Here is a 26871-nt window from a genome sequence, read left to right as displayed (position 1 = left end):
TATTGATGCCATGCCCCTTTCCACAAAGGATTTGAGGTGACTTGCAACAAGACACATATGACAGATCTGTGTGAAAGTAAAATATAAACAGTAGTGGATAATGAGGATCAAGAAAAACAGTCAGTAAATGGCATCCCCGTTTGCCCAGTGACTAAGGCTGCAATCCTAGGAGTCTTTTCTCTACCTGCTTCGTTTGCAAATCGTCAGTCTCTGCTGCCTCCAAAATATGTCCCCCATCTGTCCACTGGCGTTTTTCCACCAGTGCTTCCCTAGTTCGGGCACCATCATCTTTTCGCTGAACTAGCAAGACAGCCTCTTAAGACGGCCTTCCTTCTGCTCTAGTCCCTCTTACAGTTCCTTCTCCATTCAGCACAAGAGTCTTTGAAAAATCACAGCGTAAGTCCGATCTTAGCTTTCCTCTGCCTGCAGCCTCTGCAGCGTTCTCAGTATAAAAGTCTGTCTCACCGGGTGTGAGGCCTGGTTCACCTCTCCACCACCCCTTGCACCACCCCTGCCTGCCACTGCTCTCCAGCGGCCTTCTTTTTGTTCCTCCGTCCTGTCAGCCTTTTTCCTCTTGGGGAAAAAGGACCTTTTAGGACCTTTGCACCAGCTGTTGCCTCAGCTTGGGATGCTCTTGCCACAGGTTTTGCGTGGCTGAGTCCTTTTCATTCAAGTTTCCATTTAAATGTCACCACTCCTGAGAGACTTTAATTGACCGCACAACTGTAAGCGAAAATCCGTCCATCCACAGCACTTCGCCTTGTTTTCTATCATAAGTCACTACCTGATAGTTTCTTGTTTATTGTCTGTCTCACCCCATTAAAATGTGAGCTTCAGGAGAGCAGTTTTGTTTTGTTTTGTTTTTAGCTGGATCCCATCCACTGGAAATAGTGCTTGGTACAGAGTAGGTCGTCAGTGTTTTAGAAAGAATGAATGAATTCTACATAAAAAACCAAATGTTGGAATTGGTGGTGCTATTTCTAGGACATGATAAGTTTATTTTAGAAAAGAGAATTCGTTCCCTGGGATTTACTCGTTAGACTGGTGATGTGTATGAGAATCACTAATGGACCTTTTTGGAAAAAATAGATACCTCTGGGCTTCCATCTGTAGGTCTCGGTGGCACCAGGAATCTAATTTTGCAAAGCTCCACTGCAAATCTGATGTGCATCCTTGTTTAAGGACCAGGGCCTGAGAGAGAGAGCTATGTGGATTCAAGCAGAAAACTTCTGGCCAAATTATTTATAAACGTGATTGAATGTTGTTAATTGGAAGTTTATGAAATACGTCTCTGGGGAGCCTTGTTTATATCTTTAGAGGCCAGTGCAATAGACTAGTGGTTCCAAAGTGGTGTGCCCAAGATGATCATTTGGGAGTGTGGGAAGGAAATAGATAATACAACTTACGTATTTTAAATTTCATTCCTTTTAGGTTTTTTGAGGGAGGAAGGCATGTTTTAAGTACATAATGCACAGTAATGCATGTATGGAACTTGTAAATAAATATACATGTATTGGAAGTATGTGCTCAAAATGTTTTATTGATGAAAATTGTGATCCAAAGAGGATGGTGATCACTCTGCCAGTCAGAGTGGGTTGTGCAGTGGTAACTAGTGACCCCCAAATCTCAGTGACTACTAGAAAGATTTGTTTCTTGTTCGTGTTCTCTGTCTGCTTGTGGACCATCTGTAGCCCTGCTCTTGACACTGCGACTCAGGCTGATTGAGCAGCCTGTATCTGGAACTTCACCAGTTGCTGTGGCAGAGAGAGGAGAGAACTGGGTAGACCACGTGCTTATAAAGCTTTTGCTTGGGAGTGACACATGTCGCTTCTGCTTAGATTTCACTGGCTAAAGCAAGTCTCATGGGCAGTGTGTGAGCCCAGCAGGTAGGGGGTGTATAACCCTCCCTCAGTGGGGGACTCTGCTTGGGGTGAACAGCAGGGCGGGCTCCACAGACACCCTCTACCTGTCTGTTTACTGTGTGGGGCGTTTGCATCTCCACAGCACTTTCTTAATCTCCTTTCAGGATTGCTGGCAGAGTGAAACTGCTCTCCCAGTTCCTGGTTTGATGAAGAATATCAAAAAGAAAAGACACACAGCCCAAATCCTTAATTCTCCTAGTAAGGCAGCGTGTAAAGCAATATAATTATATATATAGAAATAAAACATTACTCAAAGTATTAAAGCCCAGTGAGATTTTTGCTTGACAGAAAGATTATGCCATTTTACCATATGCCATTTGAAACATTCAGGTACTGACTGGTGGGTGGGCATGGATCACGGAGATTGAGGCGTGGGGCATTGTGAGTAGTAGTGGAAAGAGAAGAACGTCAGAGCTCAAATGTTCAGGGTCTGTGCTGGTTGAGAACTAGTCTGAATGAAGGTTGAGCATATCTGGGATAGTAATGGAAGTCACTCAGGAAACACGACTGCCTTTAGAGCAGTTTGTTTGTATACCTGTCTTCAGGAAGGAGTTTATTTTGTGAAGCATGATACCTTGATTGTGAGATGTTACAGTGATAGCCTAACTGGCTGTGTCAGTTATTTTGAATGTCCACTAAATAAATGCCAGGGCTTTGTTAGTTTAACGAATAAAATGACAAGTTTATAGAAGCCAGTGTAGTTGCAGGAAACATTTCACTTTATTGCTGGGAAAAAACCCTGGAAAACAGAAGCTAATCAAAATGGAAATTACTGATAGTAATAATCAATATTGACTATTTATTAAGGGCATGCTATTGTTATGCCTGTTCTAGACACTTTCCATACTTTTATTTAAAAGCTACATGAAATGGGTATTATTTTCTTCATTTTACTGATGAAGAAATTGAGGTGTGAAGAGGTTAATTTAACTTATTTAAGATTTGAACTCAGGCTTCTGCAATGGCAAAAACTATATACTTTCTGCTCTGTTTCTCTGCATTTATAATGTTCTTCCATCTCTGTTTTTACTCTTACATGAGATTCTTTTTTTTTTTTTGAGGAAGATTAGCCCTGAGCTAACATCTGCTGTCAATCCTCCTCTTTTTGCTGAGGAAGACTGGCCCTGAGCTAACATCCATGCTCATCTTCCTCCACTTTATATGTGGGATGCCTACCACAGCATGGCTTGCCAAGTGGTGCCATGTCCGCACCTGGGATCCAAACCAGCGAACCCTGGGCTGCTGAAGTGGAACGTGCGCACTTAACCTCTGTGCCACCAGGCTGGCCCCTCTTAGGTGAAATTGTTTGTTGGTAGAAGCAGGAAGCCATTTAATCTTGTTGCTCTTTTAGATGATGAGTATTTCCTAGGTGAGCAGTAGGTAGCCCAATGAGGGAGTCTGAGGAAATGAAATAGGCTCATATTTTTCCCAGTAGTTTTTAGACAGAAAGCAGAAGAGAATACTCAAGATTATTTTAGAAATTTGAAATACATAATGAAGTCGGTAGAAGTTTATACTAATTATTAAAGTTTCAGACAGTCATCTTACATTTCAGTGAGAATTCTCTTACTTTGGCTGTTTAAATTTTGGTTATAACTAAAAAAATAAATCAAGATTTAGAATGTGTGTGATAATGGGTGAACTTTTTTAATTCACCAAGGAAAAACAGAATATTTACTGAAAGGGTACAACACAGGAAATGACGTGAATTCTGGATAGAATGTGTGTGATTTGGAATGCACCTGGTTACTTTGGGTGAACAGTTTAGGGACACATTGACTTCCTTAGAATTTTACCCATTATTTCTAATCTAAGCAAGACTAGGCACTTCTTTGGGGTTCATTTCAATGAAAGAAAATCTTATTACATTCTTTAATAGCCTACTCTAGTTTTTATCCAAGGTCTTGAGATTTTTGTTTTTTAAGCAGGCAGTTGAATTGTTTATTTTTATTGAGGTAACATTGGTTTATAACATTATATAAATTTCAGGTGTACATCATTACATTTCGATTTCTATGTAGACTACATCATGTTCACCACCCAATGACTGATGACATCCATCACTGTACACATGTGCCTGTCACCCCTTTCTCCCTCCTCCCTCTCTCCCTCCCCTCAGGTAATGACCAGTCTAATCTCTGTATCTAAGACTCAATTTAAATTGAGTCTTGACTGTATTTCTAAGGCAGAGGACCGTTTGAACAGGTAAAGTCTCTCTTGTAACTAACGTGTTCTGTTGTGACAGTTGAACTGATGTTTGCTTCCCCCGCTTCTCTGACGTTTACTTCATAAGCAGTTAATTGCTTATAAACACTTGTGGTATTGTTACTACAAATATTTGAATTGAGTTTATGGAAAGGAGAGATACTCCATTACTCTAGGAAAAGTATTAAGCAGTACTTATATATTGCTGTGGGATCTGTTTAGTTAGAACTCAAAATATTATTAGGACAAACATCTGTGTGTTCAAAGATACTTATTTCTTCATTGCTATAATAAGTGATTTTATAAAAGGGCCATAGTGGGTTAACACATTTGGCTTCAACTTCAGTTTTGTCAGATTCAGTCAAAACTATTTGGGCAAAAAACAATACATGTAATCAGTTACAATTACCCTCCTTTAACGGTGGGGAGAACAGGCATGTATATTAAAATGTTATTTAAATTCAAATAAGTAAGTATTCCTTTAGCAAATTTGAAATGCATTTTTATATTTATATTTTTATATTTCAAGCTGGAAATTCACTTAAATAATGAAAGACCGTCATGAAGATGTTAAGATTTCTTGTTCTTTCACTATATCTCCCCGATCAGTTTCTTTATCAGTTGCTGTGTGAGAATTACAGTTTGGCTCTAAAACATGGTCTAAACCTGGTCTAAAACATAGCTCCCTTCTCTCAAATATTCTCTGCAGTGTGTATCTGGTTGTGTATTTGAGTTTCTAAGGATTTCCCTTGTGGAATGCAAAGTGAAAGGTAAATAGTTAAGTAGAGAAGTTACTGTCAACAGAGATCATGTAAACAAAGCAAATACTAAAGCCGAATAATCTGGTGTTAGCTCTTAGAGAAATATTTGCTATTGCTGAACCTCAATTTAAACACTCTAGAATGAGTGTCGATTAAATATAATTTGTGCTGTGACACCCGTTAAAATTTTTAAGCCTTCTCATGACATCTAGTTATATTTTTAGTTTCTGTATTTTAATCCTGTTCATTACCCAGAGGGAATTGAGGTAAAAATTTTCAACTGATGATTTCTCTTACGTTAATTTTGATGTTACGTGTTTGTTCAGTTCTCCTGCAAAGTAATACCATTTTGTTTATTTGGAGACTGCGTGTTCTTGTGGGCTTTAGTGTCAGCCTTTAGTTGGAAAGCCAGTTTGATTTCTATTCCTTTTAATTAGCTGTAAAACTAAGATAATGTCTACCTTGTAGGGTTGTTGGTAGGATTAAATGAGATAGTATAAATAAAATGGTTAGCACAGTAACTAGCAGATGGGATGCATGGACCTCAACCTTCATTGGCTTTTGAGTGGTCTACAGATTGACACGCCTCAAGTGCCACCTCTGTGCTGTATTTCAGCTTTTGTGTAACACGCAGTGATCAACACTGCGAGTCATTACACGGTGGTGAGATCCTGTCAGTCAGCCATTCTGTTTTGGCGATATTGCCAACATTGTCTTCATGGTAGGGTTTGGGCAGTTACTTATCTACTTTGTAGGGCTTTGCTCTTACTCTTGAAATTCTTCCTTGTGCCCTTTCTCAACTAATCCTTTCCTCCCTGTCCTAGAGGAAACCTTAGGTTTAAAGTCTGACTTTATGATAATCACTTCCTTACCTTTTTTCCTTTAGTATTCCTCTGAGTATCATCCCTAAATAATATAATTTTCCTTATTAAAGCAAAACTTTATATGAATGAAATAATTTGGTATGTTTTATCTTGTATATCGATTATTTTGCTTAATGTATTTTTAAGATTTATACACATCGTGTGAAGTTTATTCTAGTTTATTTTTGTTGCTATGCCATATTCTGCACTATGAATATACCACAGTTATTTGTTTTTTCTGCTTTTGATGCATATTTGGATTTCCACTTTTTGGTTATTATGAATAATGTTGCTGTATGGTTATATAAATAATGCTTGCTCATATTTCCTTGTATATATGTTTCTCTAGGGCAGTGGTCTGAGAACTGGAACATTCCTCTCACTTGGAAACTTGTTAGAAATGCCAATTCTTGGGACCCACCCTAGACCTTATGAATCAGAAACTCTAGGTGTGGAGCCCAGCAATTTGTGTTTTAACAAACCTTCCAGGTGATTCTCATGAATGGTACAGTTTGAAATCTGTTGCTGTAGGGTAGGGCTCAGCAAAATAAGGCCCATGGGCCAAATGCTGCCTGCTGCCTGTTTTTATCTGGCCTGTGAGCTAAGACTGTTCTTACATTTTTAAATAGTTGAAAAAAATCAAAAGAAGAATAACGTTTCTTGACACAGGAAAATTAAATGTAAATTTCAGAGTCCATAAATAAAGTTTTATTGTAACAGCTATGTCCATTTGTTTACATTTGACTGTGTTCTTGCTACAGTGGCAAACTACACGCTTGTGACAGAGACCTTGTGTCTTGCAAAGGCTGTATGGCCTTTTCTTTCTTTCTTTTTATTTTTTTGGCAGGGAAGTATTTGCCCTGAGCTAACATCTCTTGCCAATCTTCCTCTTTTTTTTTTCTCCCCAAAGCCCCGGGTCATGGTTGCATATTCTAATTGCAAGTCCTCCTAGTTGTTCTATGTGAGCTGCCGCCACAGCATGGCCACTGACAGAGGGGTGATGTGGTTCCAGGTCCAGGAAACGAACTCAGACCACTGAAGCGGTGGGAGCACCAAACCTTAACCACTAGACCATCAGGGCTGGCTCTGTTTGGCCTTTCCTAGAAAAGGTTTGCTTATCTCTGCCCCAGTGTATATACTTAGGAGTGAAATTCCCAGGTTGTGGGGTATGTTCACCTTCAGCTTGTGAGATAATGCCGAATTTTTAAAGTAATTATAGCAATTTATATTCCTGTCAGTAGGTTATGCTCTACATTCTCATCTTTGTTGTCCAAGTTAATTTTAGTTGTCCTGGTGGGTATGTAGTCTTATCTTCATTGGGTTGCTTTGCCCCAAAATTGTAGTGTGAAAAATTTCAAACATACAGAAAAGTTGCAAGAATCTTACAGTGAATATCCACCTAGATTCTGTAATTTCCATTTTACTATACTTGTTTTCTCGCATATTATCCATTCCTCTATCTACACATCAGTCCATTTTAACGTAAGTTGCAGTAATCAGTTTACTTCCCACCAAATACTACAGCCTGCATATTATTGACTAGAGTTCAGTGTTTGTTAACAGTTCTTTTTATTTAAGGGAGAATTTATATACAGTGAAATTTACAAATCTTAAATCTGCCATTCATGAGTTTTGACAAATGCATAAACTTGTGCAACTCAAACTTACCAAGATACAAAACATTAGTATCACCCCCGAGAGTTTCCTCATGCTCCATCCTAGTAAATGCCTGTCCCCATCCTCCAAAAGGCAACACTATTCAAACTTTTTTCTACCATATAAATGGGATCATAGAAGTCTTTTTGTGGTCATGTGTTTTCGTTTTTCTTAGGTAAATCCCTAGGAGTGGGATTGCTGGACCCTAGGGGCAGATATCCTTAGTTTTATAAGGAACTGCCAGATCTTTTTCCAAAGTGGCTGTACCATTTATATTCCCACCAACAATATGTGAGAGTTCCAGTTCCTCCACACTCTCCCCAACATTTATTTTTTCCATTTCTAATGTTAACCATTCTAATGGCTGTGGAGTGTTGTGTCGTTGACATTTTCAGTATGGTTTTATTTTGCACTGATGACTAAGGAGGTTGAGCATCTTTTCAAATTTTTATTCACCCTTTGAACTTTCTCATTTGAGTGCCTGTTCCTATCTTTTGCTCATTTTTCTATTGGATTGATTATCTTTTTTCTTATTTCTGTCTTGGCTGTTCTTGGTCCTTTGCATGTCCATATACATTTTAGAACGAGCTTGTAAATATCCACACACACATGCAAGCTATTGTGATTGTGTTTGAGAGCATATTGAATCTATAGGTCAATTTGAGGAGAATTGGTACATTTACAATATTGAGTTTTCTGGTGCTTGTTTGTGGGATATCTCTGTTATTTTGGTTTTCTCCAGTTAACCTCAGTAAGGTTTTACAGTTTGTTTGTGGAGGTCCTGCACATCTTTCATTAGATTTATTCCTAGGTACTTGATACTTTTAAAAAAATTCCATCGTTGAGCTTGGCTGCTGGCATGCAGAAATACAATTGGTTTTTCTGTATTTGACTGGGTCTCCAGAAATCTTGTTTAATTAGGTCAATAGGTTTAATAGTTTACCTGTGGATTTTTCTGGATTTTCTAAGGGTACTAATCATATAATCTGTGAATAATGACAGTTTTGTTTCTTTCTTTTTGGCCCTTACGCTTTTGTTTTTGGTCCTACCTGTCTAGTTCTCACTCATGGAGTCTTGCTTCCTTATGTGCTATCTTATCTTTGTTTGGGTGCTGGAGATTGTATTTGGGAAGTTATTTGGAGAAGTAGATTGAGGCCTAGGAGGGCTGTGTCTTTCTCCAGACGGGTTTTCATTTGTTTCTTTCATGGGCCTGTGGGCACTGCTAGTCCAGGATAATTTTAATTCGAATCCAGAATCTGAGGTCACTGGCCCACAAGATAATTGGAAACTGGGCTGTAGATGCCTAGGAAGGCTGGTAAACTTCTGGTTCATGTCCATCCAAGTCCTTCCAGGTCCTAGAGAGTAGGGAACAGTTATCCACTTGTGGCAGAGTCTCTTTGAAGCTGCTTTCCCAGAATTAACGAATGTAAAAGTGGGCTTTAAATGACAGGGCTTGCCTCTTGGCCTGGCAATTCCTAAGTAACCTCTGAGACCTTTGATGCAGATGGATTGGTCTAAGTTACCTAGTGCACAATTACTGCAATTTAAGGTGTTTCTTTATGATTTCCCGGAATTTTTAATTTCTGTTCGTGAATTTTTTGTCTGTTTCTAGAAGATCTTTCTCTCACAAATCACTTTTTATAGTTTCCTGTTCATATAGATATCATCATGCTTGTCTTTCATTTCTTTACACATATTAACATAGTTGTTATCTGTATACTTTATGAGTCTTTTTCTTTTGTTTTTGCTCATGAAGTGATGTTTTATTGTGTGCCTTTTTATAAAATACAATGTGCTTGACATTGTATTTGAAAATGTATTTGCAGGAATCCTTTGAGGCATACTGTGAATGTACTTTCCTTCAGAGGAGATTTGAGTTTGCTTCTGCCAGGTGTCTAGGTGTTTGAATCAGGGACCACCTTACAACAAGTTCAAGGCTGGGGATTTCCCTGATGGCCCATGGTATCTGAGCGGGAGGGTCTCTTGTTAGATACTCCACTTCATATGGGTGTGGTTTTTATCTATCTATTTATATGTCTTCTGTGCTTTAAAAGAGATGCTTTTAAAAATTTTATCAGTGTTTTTTCTTTGATTTCTGTGAGAGGTTGATCTGAATCATATAGCCTGCTTTACTGAAACATGAAGTTCTACTGCGATTTATTTAACCAAATACTTTTAGCTTTTTTCCTTATTATTAAAAATAATATTGTGGTGAAGAGAAGTTGTTCCTATTTGTGTATTTGTCTTGTTATTTACTTAAGATTTATTCTGGAAGTAAAATTGTCAGGGTCTGCACGTTTTAAGGCTTTTTGATATGTATTGTCAAAGTGCCCCACGCAAAGATTGTCCCGGCACTATGTGTTCTAAATCTTTTTGACTTTTGCCATTTTTTAATAGGTGGGAAATAATACTGCATTATTATTTCAATTTACTTTGGTTGTTTTCACTTATATGAATATTGGCTGTGTTTTACTTTTGGAATACTAGTACTTAGGTCCTACTACCTAGCGGTTTATTGAGAGTAACTCGGATGTCAAATGATATAAATATTTCCCTCAGTTTGTCATTTATATTTCATCTTCATTTTTAGACCTTTTATTTTCCTCTATAGAAGTTAAAAAGTTTTATCTAGTCAGATCTATCAATCTTTTCTTTGTAAAGCCATAATTAGTCTGAGATAATGGATTTATAGTTGTTCCTAGAAAAGCTAGTGTTTAAAGTTTGGAGTTGTTTTATGTGGCTAGAAAATTGAGAAATAGTTAAACTACTCTTAACTGCAAATGGATATTTTAATAAATTAACATAACTCTTGGATTGGGATAAGCTCATTTTTCATCTCTATTAACCTCAGTTTTTTTTTAATAATTCTTTTCCTTTTTTGCTTTATGCTTTTTGTTTCTCTGCTGGTATTATTTTGGTATATGTCCTCAGAAATTGACAGAGTAGAAATTCAAAAGTATATTGAATTTAAATTTTCTTTCCTATTTTGGCTTCATTAATGATAATATTGATTCAGTAATCATATTAGGAATGATTTGAGATATCAGGATTTAAACATTTTTAATAAAAGTATAGAATCTTCACTAGAACAGGAAAGTATTTTAGTAAAACTGAATGAAGCCTTGTAATTTCTTAAGCAGTGTAAACTATGTTTCCTTTTAGATAAGTGAAGAAGAGAAGAACCTCCGAGAACAGGAGATCATTGCCTCATCAACCAGTTTAGGTGGGCCTAAGTTGGAGTTGGAGTACGTTTATAAGGTATGTAAGTTTTTGCAGTACTTCCTAGGTGTTGTTAGGCATTTCACATTGAGCTTTATATATGTATGTAATGAACCCGTTTGTGTAGCCACTTGTCACGACAGCCTATCTCCTGCCAGATTTCATCTTCGCCCCACTCAGGGTGTGCCAGCCTTCTGTGCCGGGCCGTCCTCCTGCACAGACTGCCCTCTCACCCTACTTGTGCTCTGGCGCCCCTCTGCAGGCCATTCTCTTAGAGGAATACTCTCCTCACATGCTTAGGCTTCTATACCTGTGCGGGGTGCCGCCTGCCGGGAAACTCTCATCACCCGCTTGGCCCCAACACCGTGTCTGGATCATTGCCCTGCATGGAGGCCTTTCTTGCCGCTCTGGGCCCTCACGTCCTGCTCGGACTGTCGGCCCTACGTGGACTCTCTCGTTCCATTAGAGCTCTGACACCTCTGCCGATTTCCTCTCCTGAGGCAGGGCCGTCTTCAACCTGCTCAGGTTCTGGCAGCTCGCGCTGAGCCACCTCTGCTGCCCTCTGCCCTCAGCACAGACACCTGCTGTACTTTAACCCATTGAATGACTGCTGGACTGAGTAATTCCAGAAGGGGAAGAAGGGAAAGCTGAAATTCATGTTAAAATTTGATAGCTGCAACACCACAATTTCCTTTGAAAAGAATGTAGTGATTATTATTGGTGAGCGCCAGTAGTTTAAAATCCTGCCTCCACCTTAGCTCTCCATGTGGCTTCCCTATTTCTACCATTTAGGCCATCATTCAGTCAGCCTTCCAGGCTTAGACTGGGGGAATCAGTATTTATTCCTCCCACACCACACATTTCCTGTTACTCAGCCTTCACATCACCTTTTGCTTCTGCTTGGGCATTTTTATTTCCACTGTGACCACCCTAATAAGCTAGAATCATAGAGTATTAGAGCTAAAGAACCCCTAAGGGTCATTTAGACCATCTCTTCCTTCCCTTCCCTGGTTTTATAAATCTTGCCGCTGAGGTTTAGAAACATTCATTAAATGTACTGAAATCATAAGGCTAGTCAGTAATAGAGCTTGGACTAGAACTCACATGTCCAAACTTCTATCCCCCTCTCTTGCCTGGATTGTGGAGATAAACCCTCTTGCCTCCTCCTCTGATGTGTGCTGGGTGAACTCTTTGTTTGGTGCCATGTCGCACATACCGCCCCGTAGAGCTGTTTGACTTTCCGTGTGTGTCTGTCTTGTTTTCGTAACTACGTGATGAGCTCTTACAGGATGATGACTGTGTTGCAGACGTAGAAATCTATAAATCAAAAGCTGTTTGTTAAAAACCACACAATCTGTTTATTGTGTGGTGTCATGGGATATGTGGGAGAATCTTAGGCATATGGATTTAACTCCTCCCTAAAACTGGGCTCGTGGCAATTTGGGCTCATTTTTTTCACCTCATTTTTTTACCTTATTTTTAAGGAGAAAAACTCTTGGAGAGTAAGGATGATTTTTACAGTTTACTAATGTCATATTCTGTTCATATCTTACAATTTTAGAATAGTTCATAGGACTTTTAAAAATGTAAGTAGAGGGGCCGGCCCCATGGCCGAGTGGTTAAGTTCATGCGCTCTGCTTCAGCGGCCCAGGGTTTTGCCAATTCGGATCCCGTGCATGGACATGGCACCACTCATCAGGCTGTGCTAAGGTGGCATACCACATGGCACAACCAGAGGCACTCACAACTGGAATAAACGACTGTGTACTGGGTGGCTTTGGGGAGAAGAAGAAAGAAAAAAAAAGATTGGCAACAGTTGTTAGCTCAGGTGCCAATCTTTTTTTTTTAAAAAAATGTAAGTAGAGTACTAGTAGTCTTTTTCTTTTAAATATTTACTGGCAAATACTTATTTCAATATCAAAACTGAAAACTTGTTATTATTTCTATTTCTTAGTGTTGAGATTAGCTTTTCCAGTATATTTCTCTAGAGAAAGACTGGAAACATAGATGAAGAAATTTGGAATTACTTTGCTTGCTAGTAATTTTCAGCACTGAACATATTGTATACACATTAGGATTCTACTTGATGCAGAATAAAATGTGGAGTATGTCATAGGAGGGGATGCAGTGGGCTTAGAGGGCTGGAGTTAGGAGTTTTAAATCCTGGGGATTGTAATTTGTAAATTCATGAGTTAAGAATTAAAAAAGCATTCTAACTTAGCTTATTACTGTTTTTCAGAACATCTACTCTGAAATGAACACATTTTTGAACTGCCGCTTCTTCCTGATGCTGATTGTTTAGTTTTAAGAAGTGTAAATTGATCTTTTTTGTTGTTTGCTTTTTCTTGGTTAATGAATTTCTCACAGGGAGAATTTTGTTTAGACTTAGTACTTGTGAAGACTTAGCAGGATTTCATAATGACAGGTACTGACTTCCTTTCCCATTTCACTCTGAATTCAGATCCCTTTTGCTGATGCTCTGGATTTGTTCCGAGGAAGGAAAGTCTATTTGGAAAATGGCTTTGCTTATGTACCACTTAAAGACATTGTGGCAATCATCCTGAATGAATTTAGAGCCAAACTGTCCAAGGCTTTGGCAGTGAGTATTTCACTTTATTTCCATATTTCCATGTTCACTTTATTTCCACATGTTCACATTTTCAATTACGTGTCTTTGGTAGTTTTGTTCTGTACTTCTTAAGAAATAATTTAATTTTCGTAATGACATTCAAATGGCTTATGATGTTGTACTGGTAATTCTAGGACCACTAGGTTTTTATTTATTACTACTCACAGTTAGTTTTCTTTTTCCTAGTAATACTAATGGTGAGCTGATTATGAGTGGCCTCTGTGGGTTTCTTCAAGGTCATGTCCTTTTTCCTTGGAGACGGATTTCACATATAGCACTTCACAATTAGTGTGGCCTTTGGTGGGTATAGCCCCTAGATTTCTGTTCTAAATTGGTATTTGGTGTCAGGAGAGGGCACTGTAGAAGAAAGTCTTTATCGTAAGTACTAGAAACGGTGATACACTGGTGCTGCAATGAACAGCCTGCTGCTGGGTGAAATTAGCGGTAGCTGTGTTGGGTAAATAACATGATCAGTGCTTTTTAAGAGATCTGTTGCAAGTGTTACAGTTAAGTAATAACATTTTAAAAATGCACACATTTAGGAGTATTGATGCCTTTTAATCCAAGTCTAGTTTTTTAATACTTTTTTGGGGTACTTAATGCTGAAGAGAACTTCAAAGTTATGTAATGTGGCTCTTTTTAAGTTATACTGATTAAGATATAGGCCAACCTTCTTTTTGAGTTAAAAATTGTAATATTTTCTGGTATAGGTAATTTTTATTATTGACTTTCTGGGGTTACCTAACCATATATAATTCAGCTATATCTACATTTGGGAAGACTAAAATGTTAACTCTGGTGATATTAAATAAGGCAATTTATGAAACACCTGGCATCATAGGTGTTTAATAACTGTTAATATTCTTCCTGCCTCTCTAATCCTATGTTTGCTTGTTTTTTATCCTCAGTAAAGTTTTTAAATTGTTTCTTTGCTTGTCTGTGACTTACCCTGGACTAAGATCCGTTTACAGATAAGGACAATGTCTTTCCCTGCTGTCAGTCTCTGTGGCAGACACTGATGTGACCTACGGTTGCCCATTCCTCTTCTTTTATTATTGTTGGTTTTGTTCACCCATTTTCTCTCTTGACTTTTTGGACAGCATATCTTTGTGTGAAACAGCCATGTACTTTTCGGGACATTGAGCATCCCTTGCCCTCATCCGCTAACTGGCAATAGTGGCCACCAGTCTCCAGGACAAACAAAAATATCACCACATATTTCAGAAAGCTTCTGTAATTTTGGTACCACCCTTGAGCTGATCATGGTGGTTTCCTTCTCCTTTCCAAATTGTTGGTCTGTGCATGTGATGCAGTGTAATTCTGGCTGAAAAATATGAGTTGTTTGGGTGCTTCTGAAAAAAGCCTTCCTTCCTAATAAAAATGCGCACATGTGTGTTTGCTATTCAGTGTATCTTCCTTATACTCTAATGTACAAAGAAAGATATGTGGCAGACTTTTTGCAAATTTTACAAATGTTTTTCTACTTTCTGGGCAGAAGATGGGGGATCTAAACATACTGAGATTGAAGACAAAACTCCATGAGTTCCTAGGTTAGCAGTAAATTCATTTTTTTTGGTAAATTGCACTTAGACTTTGTAACTTGTTGGTAAGAAATATAACATTTGAACTTTGAATTCCTTTCTCTTCCCCCCTCCCTCCCGTTTGTGCTTGCCCTCCTCCAACATACTTTAAAAAAAAATTTAATAACTTTTTAGAATTCTGAAATAATTACAAATGTACAGAGAAGTTGCAAGTAAAAAATGATAACTTTCCCTAAACCGTGTGAGAATAAGTTCCCAACGTGGTGTCTCATCACCAATACTTTAGCGTATAATACCTACAAACAGAGACGTCCTCCCGCATAACCACAGTTCAGCTGTCAAAATAAGGTAATTAGCAGCAATACATGACTACCACGTAATCCTCAGACCCCATTCAAGTTTCACCAGTTGTCTCGATCATGTCCTTTATTTCAAAATGATCCAATCCTAATTCACGCGTGTTACTTACTTGTCAAGTCTCTTTAGTCTCCTTCAGTCTGGAATATCTCCTTGACTTTATAACTATGTTTCAAAGGTTATAGGCTAGTTATTTTGTAGAATATCTCTCAATTTGGGTTTGTCTGATGTTTAGATTCGAGTTATATATCTTGAGCAGGAATATCATAGAAGTGATGGTATTTTCTTTTCATTTCATCCTCTCAGGTGACACATGATTTGGATTCATCTCAACTCTTATTGACTTTATTACAATTTACTTACTCATTCTAATGTTGAAAGGCATTTGGGTTTTGTTGTCTTGCTTTTGGTTATTACCAACACTGCTGTTCCGAACATTCCAGGACATCTTTGGCAAACACCTATCTGTTGGTTGTATGCTACGATTGGAATTGTAGGGTATAGGGTATGTCTACGTTCTGCTTTAGTGGATTCAGACTTACTTTTAATGACTTTGTCCTGACTGCCAGTGCGTTGTGAAGAGCTCTGGCCTCAGTGTCTTTGGATTTGATATGAGGGACTTGCTGCTTCAGGCAGTGCTTGGCTCTCTCGTGAGTGGGTCAGGGTCAAGTCTGGTTGAGAAGTTCTCTCTCCAGAGAAGCCTTGCCTTATCATGCAGGAGAGTGGGTGGAGTGTATTGTGTGGGAACCTGTGCCGACAGCTGTGGGAGGAGGCCGGAAGGAAGGGAAGGAGTTTCTTTAGGGCTCTGGTGAAGGAGAAATTTCAACCTACTGCTGTGGTCTCTTTATTATCGTCCTTTCCTGTGAGGAAGATTTGACCTTGGAGTATGTAATTAAAAAATTTCAGCCTTATTAATGGAAATATTGTTGTCGGATGAGAAAAATTGCCCTAAAGATTAAAAAACAGATATTTTCATTAGCAGTAGAGGATGAAATAAATGATGCTGGAGGAAGTCTAAGTTGATAGAAGAAGTTTTCCCTAGGCAATTTCTGAAAGCTTGTTCTCAACGTGTAATCATGTGGTGTTTGTGATAATGTGACAAATCTGGCTTTTGAACAGCCTCTAGGACTAGTAAAAGGTGGACATTACCTTCTCATTTGATAAGAACTCTTTTCTCACTCTGCTGATCCTTTGAGACTCGGCATGGCCCTGCTTCCTCCAGGAAGCCTCTCCTAAGCCCCAAGATTGTGCGAAGTGTGTCTCCTCCGTGCTCCCACAGCACTCTGCACAAGACCAAGCCATGGTGAAATGGTTCCCAGTCTGTGCTTTCCCTCATCTAAAATGTTAGCTCTTTGAGAGTAAGGGCTCTGTCTTAGTTAACATCTCATATCTAGTGTCTCATCTAGTACATGGGACCAATGCTCTGTAAAATTTTGTTGAACTGATGGCTACTGAATAATAATGATAATAACTTCCACTTGTCCTTAGTTTACTATTTATGCATTATCTCGTTTGATCCTCCCCACAAACCTCTGAGATAGACAGGAATTACAATCTGCGAATAGCTGGGGAAAATGTAGCTCTGAGAGGCAAAGTAATTTGTTCAAGGCTATGTTGGCTAGTAATTGCTGGAGCCATAACTGGGTCTCAGGTTTTCTTATTGTAAAACTCAGGATCTTTTGATGATAACTGTGCCTGTGTGAGGAATTGTATTGTCAGGGGATTTAGATCTTCAAACTCTGAGGAAATATTGAAAGGCAATTATATTAGGGTAGTTACAGAGCAGGCAAAGAGGGTGAATTTGGAGCTGAGATGCAATAAATTGATAACCAGTTTGGGAAAAGAATGAGGGAAAGATATATTTCTTTGCTTCACATAACAATTTTAGAAGCTTTGACCAGTTCTTTCAGTTAATGGTTTATTTTTTAATAACTTTTTATTTGTTCACCCGTGTATTGTTTTGGTTACTAGGGACACAGTACTTAACAAGATAGATGAAATTTCTTCTCTTATAAGGCTCATATTCTAGTGGGACATAGACAGTTACTAAAGAAATAAACAGTAACAGTGTTATATGTATGAAGGAGCCAGCTGAACAAATATAGAGGCAAGTGCATAAGAGGAAAGTCACTACTGCAGAGGCCCGAAGGAGGGAATCTTGGCATTTTGCGGAATGAGAAAGGCCAGTGTAGCTGGAGTGAAGTGAGCTAGCAGAGAGCGTAGAGGATGGGACTGCAGTGGCTCGATGTGGAACTTTGAATAAACTGGGGTAAGGAGTTTGTTTTTTAGCCTAATGTAGTGGAAAACCCTGGGATGGTTTTGAATAAGGGAGTGATATGATCTGATTTATGTTTTAAATAGACTGTGTGGCTGCTGCTTGAAAACTGCTTTGGAAGGTATAGAAGGAGTGGAAGCAGGAAGACTAGTTTATCCCACTAGTCTGGATGGTGGCTTGAAATAGGGTGGTTGTGGTGGTAACACTTGAGACAAGTCAGTAGACTTCAGTTATGGTTTTGAAGTATTATTGACTTGACAGACTGGGCGTGACAGAAGAGGAATCAGGATAATAATAATAATGATAGCTTAAGCTTAATAAAAATGTAGTATTTTCCAGGTGTGTAAAAGCTTTACGTGAATTGACATATTTAAGGTTCATAGTAACCCTCTCACGTGGGTAGCATTATTACTCCCTGAGTCTTGCAGTGTCTTTGCTCAAGCAGTGAGGAGCAGGATTTGAATCCATGCAGTCTGGCTTTAGGTTCTCTAGTCCAGACCACTGTGTTCCTGCCTAGACTTTTGGCCTGAATAATTGATTAAGAGTGATGCCTTTTACCAAGATGCAGAAGACTGAGAGAAGTACGAAAAATAAAATCAAGTCTTCTGTTTGACCTTGTTAAGTGGCAGATACTTGTTAGTCATCCAGATGGAGGCAGCAAGTGTGAAGTTGGCTTCAGAAGTCTGGATTTCTGGGGAGGAGAATGTGAAGCCATGAGACTGTGGGCTCACACGGGAAGAGTATGGTAAGTTAGAGGGAGAGAGGCGGGCCCACAGCTGAGCTTGAGTTTTTGTATACCTCCACTCTGTCATTAAGCAGTAGAACGGGCTTTGTTCTTAAAAACCAGGACAGCTTCTTCAATTGTAGCTGAGTTTCTTTAAGGCAACTTCTCTTTTTTCTCACCTAGTGTGACTAACTTCACTTTCTCTGTGTGAGACTCATCATTAGAAGGTACTGGTTAAACATAAGAAAAGCAGAAAATGTATTTGTACACTTCTAATTTAGGTATAGAAAGAAGGACTTTGAGAAGTTCCCGAGGAAATGATTGAGAGGCAAGTAAGCAGTCTTTCCTGGAGTTGCCGAGAAAAGTAGGGATTTTTTTTTTCTGAAAAGGATTTTCTTTTTTACATTTTTAGAATACTAGTTGAGTCTCTGGCTCACTAAGTACTTGTTGCTTTGCAAAAATACTCTTTGTCGGCACTTGATCAAGTAATTTTTATTTATAAGGAACTTGGAATTCTCTTAAACCTTTTATTCTTTTAAAAAGCAGTATTCAGTTTAGTTACTTAAGCTGTGGTTAAATATAATTTTCTTGAATGGTTACTTACTTTGGAATCATACAGGAATTTCCTTTGTCTTATTTGTGTCTAGTTGATTTCCTTGGGTTTTGGGTTGATTAATGTCTGTTCTAATATGGCTTCCTCATTATTTAATGTTATTTTAAACTGGTTGCAATGAACCCATCAGTGCTGCAGTTAATCTGTCAATACGCAAGCAGTGGATGACACGCCTTCCCCTCCACCTTTACTTCCAGGCTCCGGCCCATTTATTCTCTCCCGGTACTGAGCTATAGGAAACAGAGCATTGCAGTTGAAAGCCATGAAACTAAGAGAAAGAATTCATTCGTTTTGGGAGAAAAAATAAACGTGCTCTTTCAACTTTGAGACACGTCTGTTGACTGAGGATGCCAAGCTGAACTTGATCGTTGCTCTATTTGTGAGGTATTGGGTTTGTTAAGCCCTTTATAATGTCCAGTTTACAATTTGTTGTCCATTCCACACATAGTTCTTTAACATATGTCAGGTTTACTGAGTAGTGCCTACGTGGTGCGTGAAATGGGAAGTTTATGAGACAGGACTCTGACCCTCAAGAACCCTCTTGTCTAGTAGGGGGAGCTAGGATGTACGTAAAGGACTCAGTGACTAGGTGGAAAATGGGGAGTGTCCTGAGAGTTGTATCACCTAAGCTCAGAGAATTTAGAGAAAAGATAGAGTTGGTACTGGCTTTCACTGATTGGCTATAGGAAGATGAACAGTTTGCAGAGAGCAGTAGAGATAAATGGTTAGGTGCTGGAAAGCATGGACTATTGGAGATGTGTTTGAACAATAGGGATGTGAGAATTTTGGGAGAGAAAATGACTTTGGTATTGGGCCTGTTGAGCATGTTGGATTAACAGGACATTTTGGTAAATTTGGGTTGAAACTCAGAAGAATGCTTAGAGATTAAGACATAGATTTGGGAGTCATCCACATGGTTGTGGAATTTCAAGCCATACTAGTTGATGCAATTTCTAAGGAGTAAAGAATAGACGGAAAAGGACCAAATACCAAACTGAGTGTTTCAAGGTTGGGTGTGGCGATCAGGCGGGCACAACGAACTGAATACCAGAAATGAACAAGTCATTACAAGTGAGTCTTGGCATCTTTCTCCATATGTATTTTATTTTAGAAAATGAGGCTTTTAGCACCCTTCATAGAAAAGGATTGAATAAAAGTCACTTTCTTGTTTTACTGAAATCTTCTAGGTTTTTGATAGAAGAGGTTTCATTCATTGAAAAAAATCAGTAATGTATGTGAAAGTTCATTAAAAATTCCAAAGTGCTATATATTTTTTAGGTGTTCATTTGAAGGGGCTAGTTCATGTGAAGAATATTTTAAGAGGTTTTGATTTTTCCTTTTATTTCTCCCTATTGTGCTTAGTATAGTTCTGCATTTTGTGCTTATGGAAATTATTGGTGGCAAGAATTTTAATGATTTGCTTATTTCAGGTTCTCTGCTTTCTAGTTCCCAGCCCATGTTGGCAGCACTTAGACATAGAATTTTTAGAGCAGGAAAGGATTTTAGAGTTGTGTGGTAATCATTTGTGTGTTATCTTGTCCTTTTTCTTGGCAACTAGAATGCAAACTCTAGCTATCAGTGAATGTGCTTGCATGTCCTATTCTGCATGGTAGTGCTTATTAGCACAATGCTTGCTTTTATAAGAGGCTCTCAGTAAAACTTACCAGTCAGGCCTCTTCATTTTGTCCCTGAAAGGTTAGCCCCAGAAAGGTCGAATGGCTTACCAAAACTCATGCAGCTAATTATGAAGGAACCGGGTCCTTTGCTATAGGTCTTACATTCAAGTTTGGAGCCCTTTTGACTATAGTTTGTTGCCTCTCTTCAGGCCCAGTCCAGTACCTCTGCCCCCCTCCCGCTTTCTCTGATTCACCCTCCCTAGAATGGTGTTTCCATTACGTGTTTTAGATGTAGGGTTTTCCAGGGTAGGGGTTCACCCATATTCAACTTCTCCAGGGTAGGGATTGACCATATTCAACTAATGATCTCTGATGCCTAGCCCAGTGCCTCGTGAGGAGTGGGTGCTCAGGATCTCATGAGTTAGCTTGTGAGAGCTGCATGTTTGTATTCTCTGCATTTGTTGAGAGAGCTAGAGTTCAGCGGGGTTGCACTTCAGTGTGCTGTTTCTCAAAGGAAAGCATGAAGTGCCTGATAATATGTGTGAAGTGCTACACATGCAGAATATTTCTGAAATCTCAACTGCAAGAGTTTATGACCTCAAAATCCCTCTGAAGAACTATTGCAGTGGGCTGCAGTCGTTAAAATTGTTCCTCTTTTAACAGTTTTTCTCTGGAGTATAGAAGATGAGAGTTTAGTATTTTGTTTAGAAACTTATGATGCAGGGTAAACCAAACTTAAACTCTAGCTACCTTGAGAACAGCAGCTTCATTCTTCATGGTTGAGCTCACTCTCCACAGAAATTCTTAGGTTACTATATTTGTGTTCACCCTTGTGTCCCTTGCACACCTCCCTCCCCATTCAGAGAAAAGATAAGATCCCCCCTCAACCCTTTTATAAACACTTCTGTTCCTCAGATCATTTATCATGTTTGAGAATTATAATTACCCATTTTAAAGCCTCAGCCTAGACTGGCTAGAAAATATTTAGTATTTTTACACATTATTTATAGTTTATTTTTTTTCGCTGAGCTACATTGCTTTCATTGACACCAGAGTGCACTGAAACACAGATTTTTATCCCTATTACTTACTTGTGATGAGAAAATATCAGCAGATTCAGTTGCTAGGGAACACCTGAATACTGAAATAGTTTTTTTTTTGGTAGGTACTTGTAAATTCAATTCTTTGACAGTTCTACTCTCATAGAGCAAAAATTTATTCAGTTGCTACAAAGAAAGATGCATCACCTGTGAGTTTTCCAATTTAAAAATTTTGCACAAGGGGATCTAGGAATACAGAAAATGTTACAGGATTGATTAAGTGTTGAGAGTGTAATTTTTAACAGTGACGGGACATTGAAAAGTAATGATTATGTATACATCTTTGAGTTTCAGTTTTCTTAAAGTTAAGATTTTCTGCTTCATCATTAATGAGAGAAAGAGTAAGAACAAGGGAGAGACACACAAACATACACACACGACACAGAGGAATTTAAACTAAAGTAAAATATTGTATTAATTAAACCAACTTTGTCTCATGGAAATAGGATTGGCCACATCCAATATTAAATTGCCCAGGTCTGTTCTTTTACCATGACACTTAATAATTATGTGCCAGAGAAAGAATAAATATTAAAAAGAAGTGTTTGGTTATAGTCAGTTTGGTTTTCCTTTATAACTGTCATGTATTTTTGTCATAGTTGTATAATGTTTAGAAAAATATTTTTATTGAAGTTCAATTCAGTAACTTTTCTTGAGTATTTGCTATGTGCTACGTAGAAACGCTGGGGACACAAGAATAATGAAGCTTTCAGAGTGCTCAGAATGTGAGAGGGGCAGCAGTGGGGGCGAGATGTCAGCAGTCACCACACGCTGCGGTCAGTAAAAGAGGGGTGTGCTGGGCACAGAGGTAGCGTGGAAAAGAGAGTGGTGAACATAGTGTGGCATCGCAGAGAGAGTTCAGAGATGTCAGCTCTGGGCTGGGTTTTGTGGGGCTCTTTCCTAGGGGTGAACAATCCTTTGACCTTGTCTTTTTTATGGGCGGGGTAGAGGGTGGGGAATAAGACGACTGTTATTTGTCTTCATTTCTAAGTTCCCTCTGTTTCTCCCTTGTGCATACTCTCGGCTGATAACAAGCCGTGACGTTTCTCTATTTAGGCAGGTGAATACTGTCCATATACCAGTTTCTAATTCTGTACCTTCAAATTTCACTGCTTGTTTATTTAATTGCATACATATATTTGAGGAACTTGTCAGGGAGTGCAGAATCCATCTTCTGATTTACATGCATTGTGAATCTTGTGTCTCAGAAATAAAAATCTTATTAAGGCTTAAATGTCTTTTTCCAAGTGACACAGAGAGAACTGTGAACTCAAGTAGGCAGCGTATGCACAGAAATTGGAGTGGTGCAGAAAATGTTATCTGGAGTGTTCTAGGAGAATAATGTGTAAGTTCAAAACAAAAATAAAAACAAGTGAAAATTGTCCCCGAGTTGATAGAAATAATAGTTGATACTAGAAATAGTCGAGGAATGACAGAATTGAGAATAACCAAATGCACAGGTTTGGTTTCCCCTAAATTTTTGAAAAGGCACTAAGAGTAAAAGTAAATGTTTTATGAATCTCATTCTGTTTGTATAAAATCCTTTTTATTTTTTATAATTTAATACTTTTGGGGTACATTTAAAACATGTTATTAGGTGAGTTTCAGTGTTTTCCTGCCTACATTTTTAGTTAGAAACCTATCATAGAGTTGTGAGACTTTAGTCATATGGAAAGCACTTAAACTCTGGTTTTAAAAAAATTACAGTTGTCCTTTGTGAAACTGTGATTTTGTCCATATACAAGATTATATTTGTTGAGTTGCAAAACAGTTAGGTGAACAATGTCAAGGGGCTTACTGAACTGAGGTGTGAATGGGGTAATGATCTAGAAAATAGAGGACCGAAACTGGAGGGAGATATAGAAGACAGAGTTCTTTCTCATAAATTTGAAAACAGAAAAATAACAAGCAAGACTGGTAACCAGAATGTTCTCTTCTATACCGTTCCATCAAAAATTCCACATTTATCACATTGACTATTAAAGGCTAAAATAATGGAAAGAAGATGAAATAATGCTCAATCTTTGAGGAAAAAACAAACTAATAAAGCTTTGGATTTTGGCAGGGCAGCTATAATCCCAAAGAAAGAGAATAACAATTTGCATTTATAGTCTTTTCTTCCAGGTAGCTTAAAGCTTTGTAACTACGTTTTCATTAATCCTTTAGACTACTTTTGAGTTTTGTTTAAAATATTAATAAGGAAATCATCTCTGCTTGAGGATGGTTGAAAAAAACTACATACTGAATGAGAGACATAGAAATGACTTCCTTACCTTGATGGCTGCAATGTTTGATGTGTTTCTACTCTTACTGCTTAACTCTTTGGCTAAGGAGTTTATCCTTCAGCAAATATTTATCAATTGCATGTTGTGGGGCGGGCCTGTGGCAGGACGCACACAGACACACACAGACACACACACACACACACAGAGTAAATGAATTTGAAAGGGTATATTTTTCCCTTCCGTTTCAAATGATGCTAAATCATTCTTCTCAGGTCAAGAGCCTCTGAACTTTACTGATTTTAGCTGAGGAATTGGCCTGCCTGCTGATGGTGGCTGTGGTGGTGGTGATGGAGGCAGGTTTCTAATTTTTTATTAAGCACTTACTGTATGCCAGAGACTATTAAATTTGTATATGCCTTGTTGGTTTAATCCTGTCAATAACATTATGAGGTGGTTATTATACTTTGAGGAAACTGAGGCTTTACAAAGTTAGCTAACTTATCTAAGATCACAGTACTAGTTAGTTGCTGAGCCAGAATTCTGGGCCAGTGCACCTGAATCCATGTTTTCTCTGCTCATGATCTTTAATAATGTCTTCCTTTTTGTGGGAAGGCGCACAGACAGGAATCCTTTTTCCTTTTCTCTTTGGATCAGTGTTGATGAGCATAACTGTGTCAGTCAGCACCTTACTCCAGAGCGATGGTACAGTTGGGAATTTTACCAGTTAGAAATATCTTAAGTCATTTAAGATATTTAACTAAAGTAGGGGTTATTTTTCTGACCTAAGCTGAGATAAGTGTTTGTGTACTGTACTGCAGTGGCTCAGCAATGTCTGGGCGTGTCTCTTAAATCCTCTCACACTTTGATGATTACTGCCTCTCGGTCACAGGATCCGTGGCTGCTCCGCTTCAGTTATCACGTCGTGGTAGGAACGTCAGCTGCTTCTGCTGCTCTTCGTCAGGGGAGCAAACCTTTCTCAGATTTTATCCCTTAGTCCTCTTTCCTAGCAAGGGTCCGTTTGTCTCTCTTTGGCGGGAACCAGTGTCTTGTGGTCTCCTTTGTTTGGGAGAGCGAATGTTTTATTTCTTCAGCCGCTTTTGGTCGAGGCAGGCAAGCGAGTAGGTGAGTGAGATTTATCTGCCCTGTGTGTTTGCCACAGGATTGGTCAGCTTTGCAGAATTTGGATGAGATGAAATGCACTTACATGCAGGTGGTTTGGGAGAGGACTTTCCTGATGTGTAGCTGGTCAGCGTAAGCTGTGTTCCCTAGTGGACCGTAGGACTAACAGCTGATGGTACTGAGGGTGTTGCGGACAAGTTCATGGAACATACCTTTATGTTCGACTAAATGGGCTGGTGATCTTTAGCAAGTTGTGAGGAAAGGAGAGGAGGCTTTAGGGGAGAATGAACTTGGAATTTATTTTTGAGAGAAACTGGATTGAGAGAGAGAAGCTGAAATCGAGGATGTGTTGATTCCGTGTGAGACGTGTATATGTCAGGGGCTCTGTAATAAATCACTAGCCAGTCTTTATTCTCTTTTCAGCAGGTGTTTGTGAAATGATCAGATTGACCTTATCCTTATCACTTGAATCACTAAATCCAGATCGATTACTCTTGAGTGATGGAGTGAGGGTAGTCACACTCGATACTCTTGGGAATGGATTCTCTCTGATCCTTCCTGCTCTCATGTCCCAAGTTACCACGTGTGGCTATAGCAAGGGAAGGTGGAAAACACCCTCTCCCTTATGCCCTAGAGCCCTCCGAGTTTGCTCACCAGTGTGAAGGGAAGATCTGCAGACAGTGGAGAAGGTTGCCACAAAAGCAAGGTTATTGTTGTCATCCACTCTGTTGGGCCTGGGTTCCTGGGAGGTGACAAGGTAGCCCTTAACTATATAAAGTACTCATTTAGTATTTTCTCACTTTTAAGAATAAATGCCTTTCTTTCTGATTCTTTCATGTTAGGTTGCTCTGTTGACTGAGGTCTCTTAATTCATTGTTGTTTTAGAACAGGGACTTGGGTGATGTCTTTGTTTTTGTTTTTTTGTGTGTGACAAAATATGCTGTATTTTATACCAACTGACTATTGGATGCAAAAACTTCAGTAGCTGTTCCTTACTGTTCAAACCTTGTCTCTCAGTTAAACTCTTTGTATCCCCACTCTCACTCTTCCTACCCACCCCATGTCTTATTTTCCACGTACTCATCTTATTACCACTTGCATATTCCGTGAGCTTTCAGCTCCATGCCTTATGTCTTTCCTTTTCTTATTCGTATTTTTTTCCAATTTTTTATTGTGGTAAAATACTCATGGCATAAAATTTACTGTCTTAACCATTTTTAAGTATACAGTGTGGTGGCATTAAGTGTACTCAGACTGTCATGATCCGTCTGCAGAACTCTTTTCATCTTGCAAAACTGAAACTCTGTTGTGTTAAACAATAACTCCCCATGTTCTCCTCCCCAGCCCTTGGCAACCACTGTTCTACTTTGTTTTTTTTTTTCAATCTTCCCTTTCCCCTCACTGCTCAGCCTCTGGTAACCACCATTTTACTCTCTGTTACTATGAGTTTGGCTTTTTTTTTTCTTTCAAGATTCCCCATATAAGTGAGATCATGCAATGTTTGTCTTTCTGTGTCTGGCTTATTTCACACAGCATGATACCCTCTGGGTTCATCCATGTTGTTGCAAGTGGCAGGCATCACTTCTTTTTAAAGACTGAATAATATTCCACGCACCATGTTATCCGTTCATCTGTCAGTGGACATTTAGGTTGTTTCCATGTCTTGGCTACTGTAAATAATACTGCAGTGAACATGGGAGTGCAGATGTCCCTTTGAAATAGTCAGTTTATTTACTTTGGATTATAGTGTCTTTGAATAAACTGTACTTTGACCACCTGTCCTGTTTATAAAATTTTACAAGACAACTTAATTCTCCTCGCTCAATGTGATTCTAATATATTCTTTGGAAATGTTCTTTTCTCTTTTGGTCCCTCTTAACTCTTCAGCCATATTTCTAGTTGTTTCTTCCCTTTCTCTTGTATCTTCTTTTTTCACCTTCTCTTAGTGATAAAGCAAGGCAAGGCATGAAGAGATGGGAAAGAGGTGGGGAGGAATTTATTAGTAAATGACAGTTTTGAGTAAAATGAAGTTCTTATGTTAATGTG

General features: G+C 38.7%; 1 protein-coding gene across 3 annotated transcripts in view; it reads left to right on the top strand.

Moving 5' to 3' along the window:
- Positions 1 to 26871, top strand: part of PRIM2 (DNA primase subunit 2) — a 334584-nt gene that overhangs the window by 117138 nt on the left and 190575 nt on the right. For all 3 annotated transcript variants that reach the window (XM_070514633.1, XM_070514634.1, XM_044776918.2), the window contains 2 exons: positions 10570 to 10665; positions 13088 to 13225. In XM_070514633.1, the coding sequence (XP_070370734.1) occupies positions 10570 to 10665; positions 13088 to 13225 (234 nt within the window). The remainder of the gene's footprint in view (positions 1 to 10569; positions 10666 to 13087; positions 13226 to 26871) is intronic.

This window comes from Equus asinus, chromosome 8, assembly GCF_041296235.1.
Source record: "Equus asinus isolate D_3611 breed Donkey chromosome 8, EquAss-T2T_v2, whole genome shotgun sequence".
Lineage (NCBI taxonomy): Eukaryota > Metazoa > Chordata > Mammalia > Perissodactyla > Equidae > Equus > Equus asinus.
The sequence above is the reverse complement of the archived record's forward strand: the minus strand, read 5'-3'. Positions and strand labels throughout refer to the sequence as shown.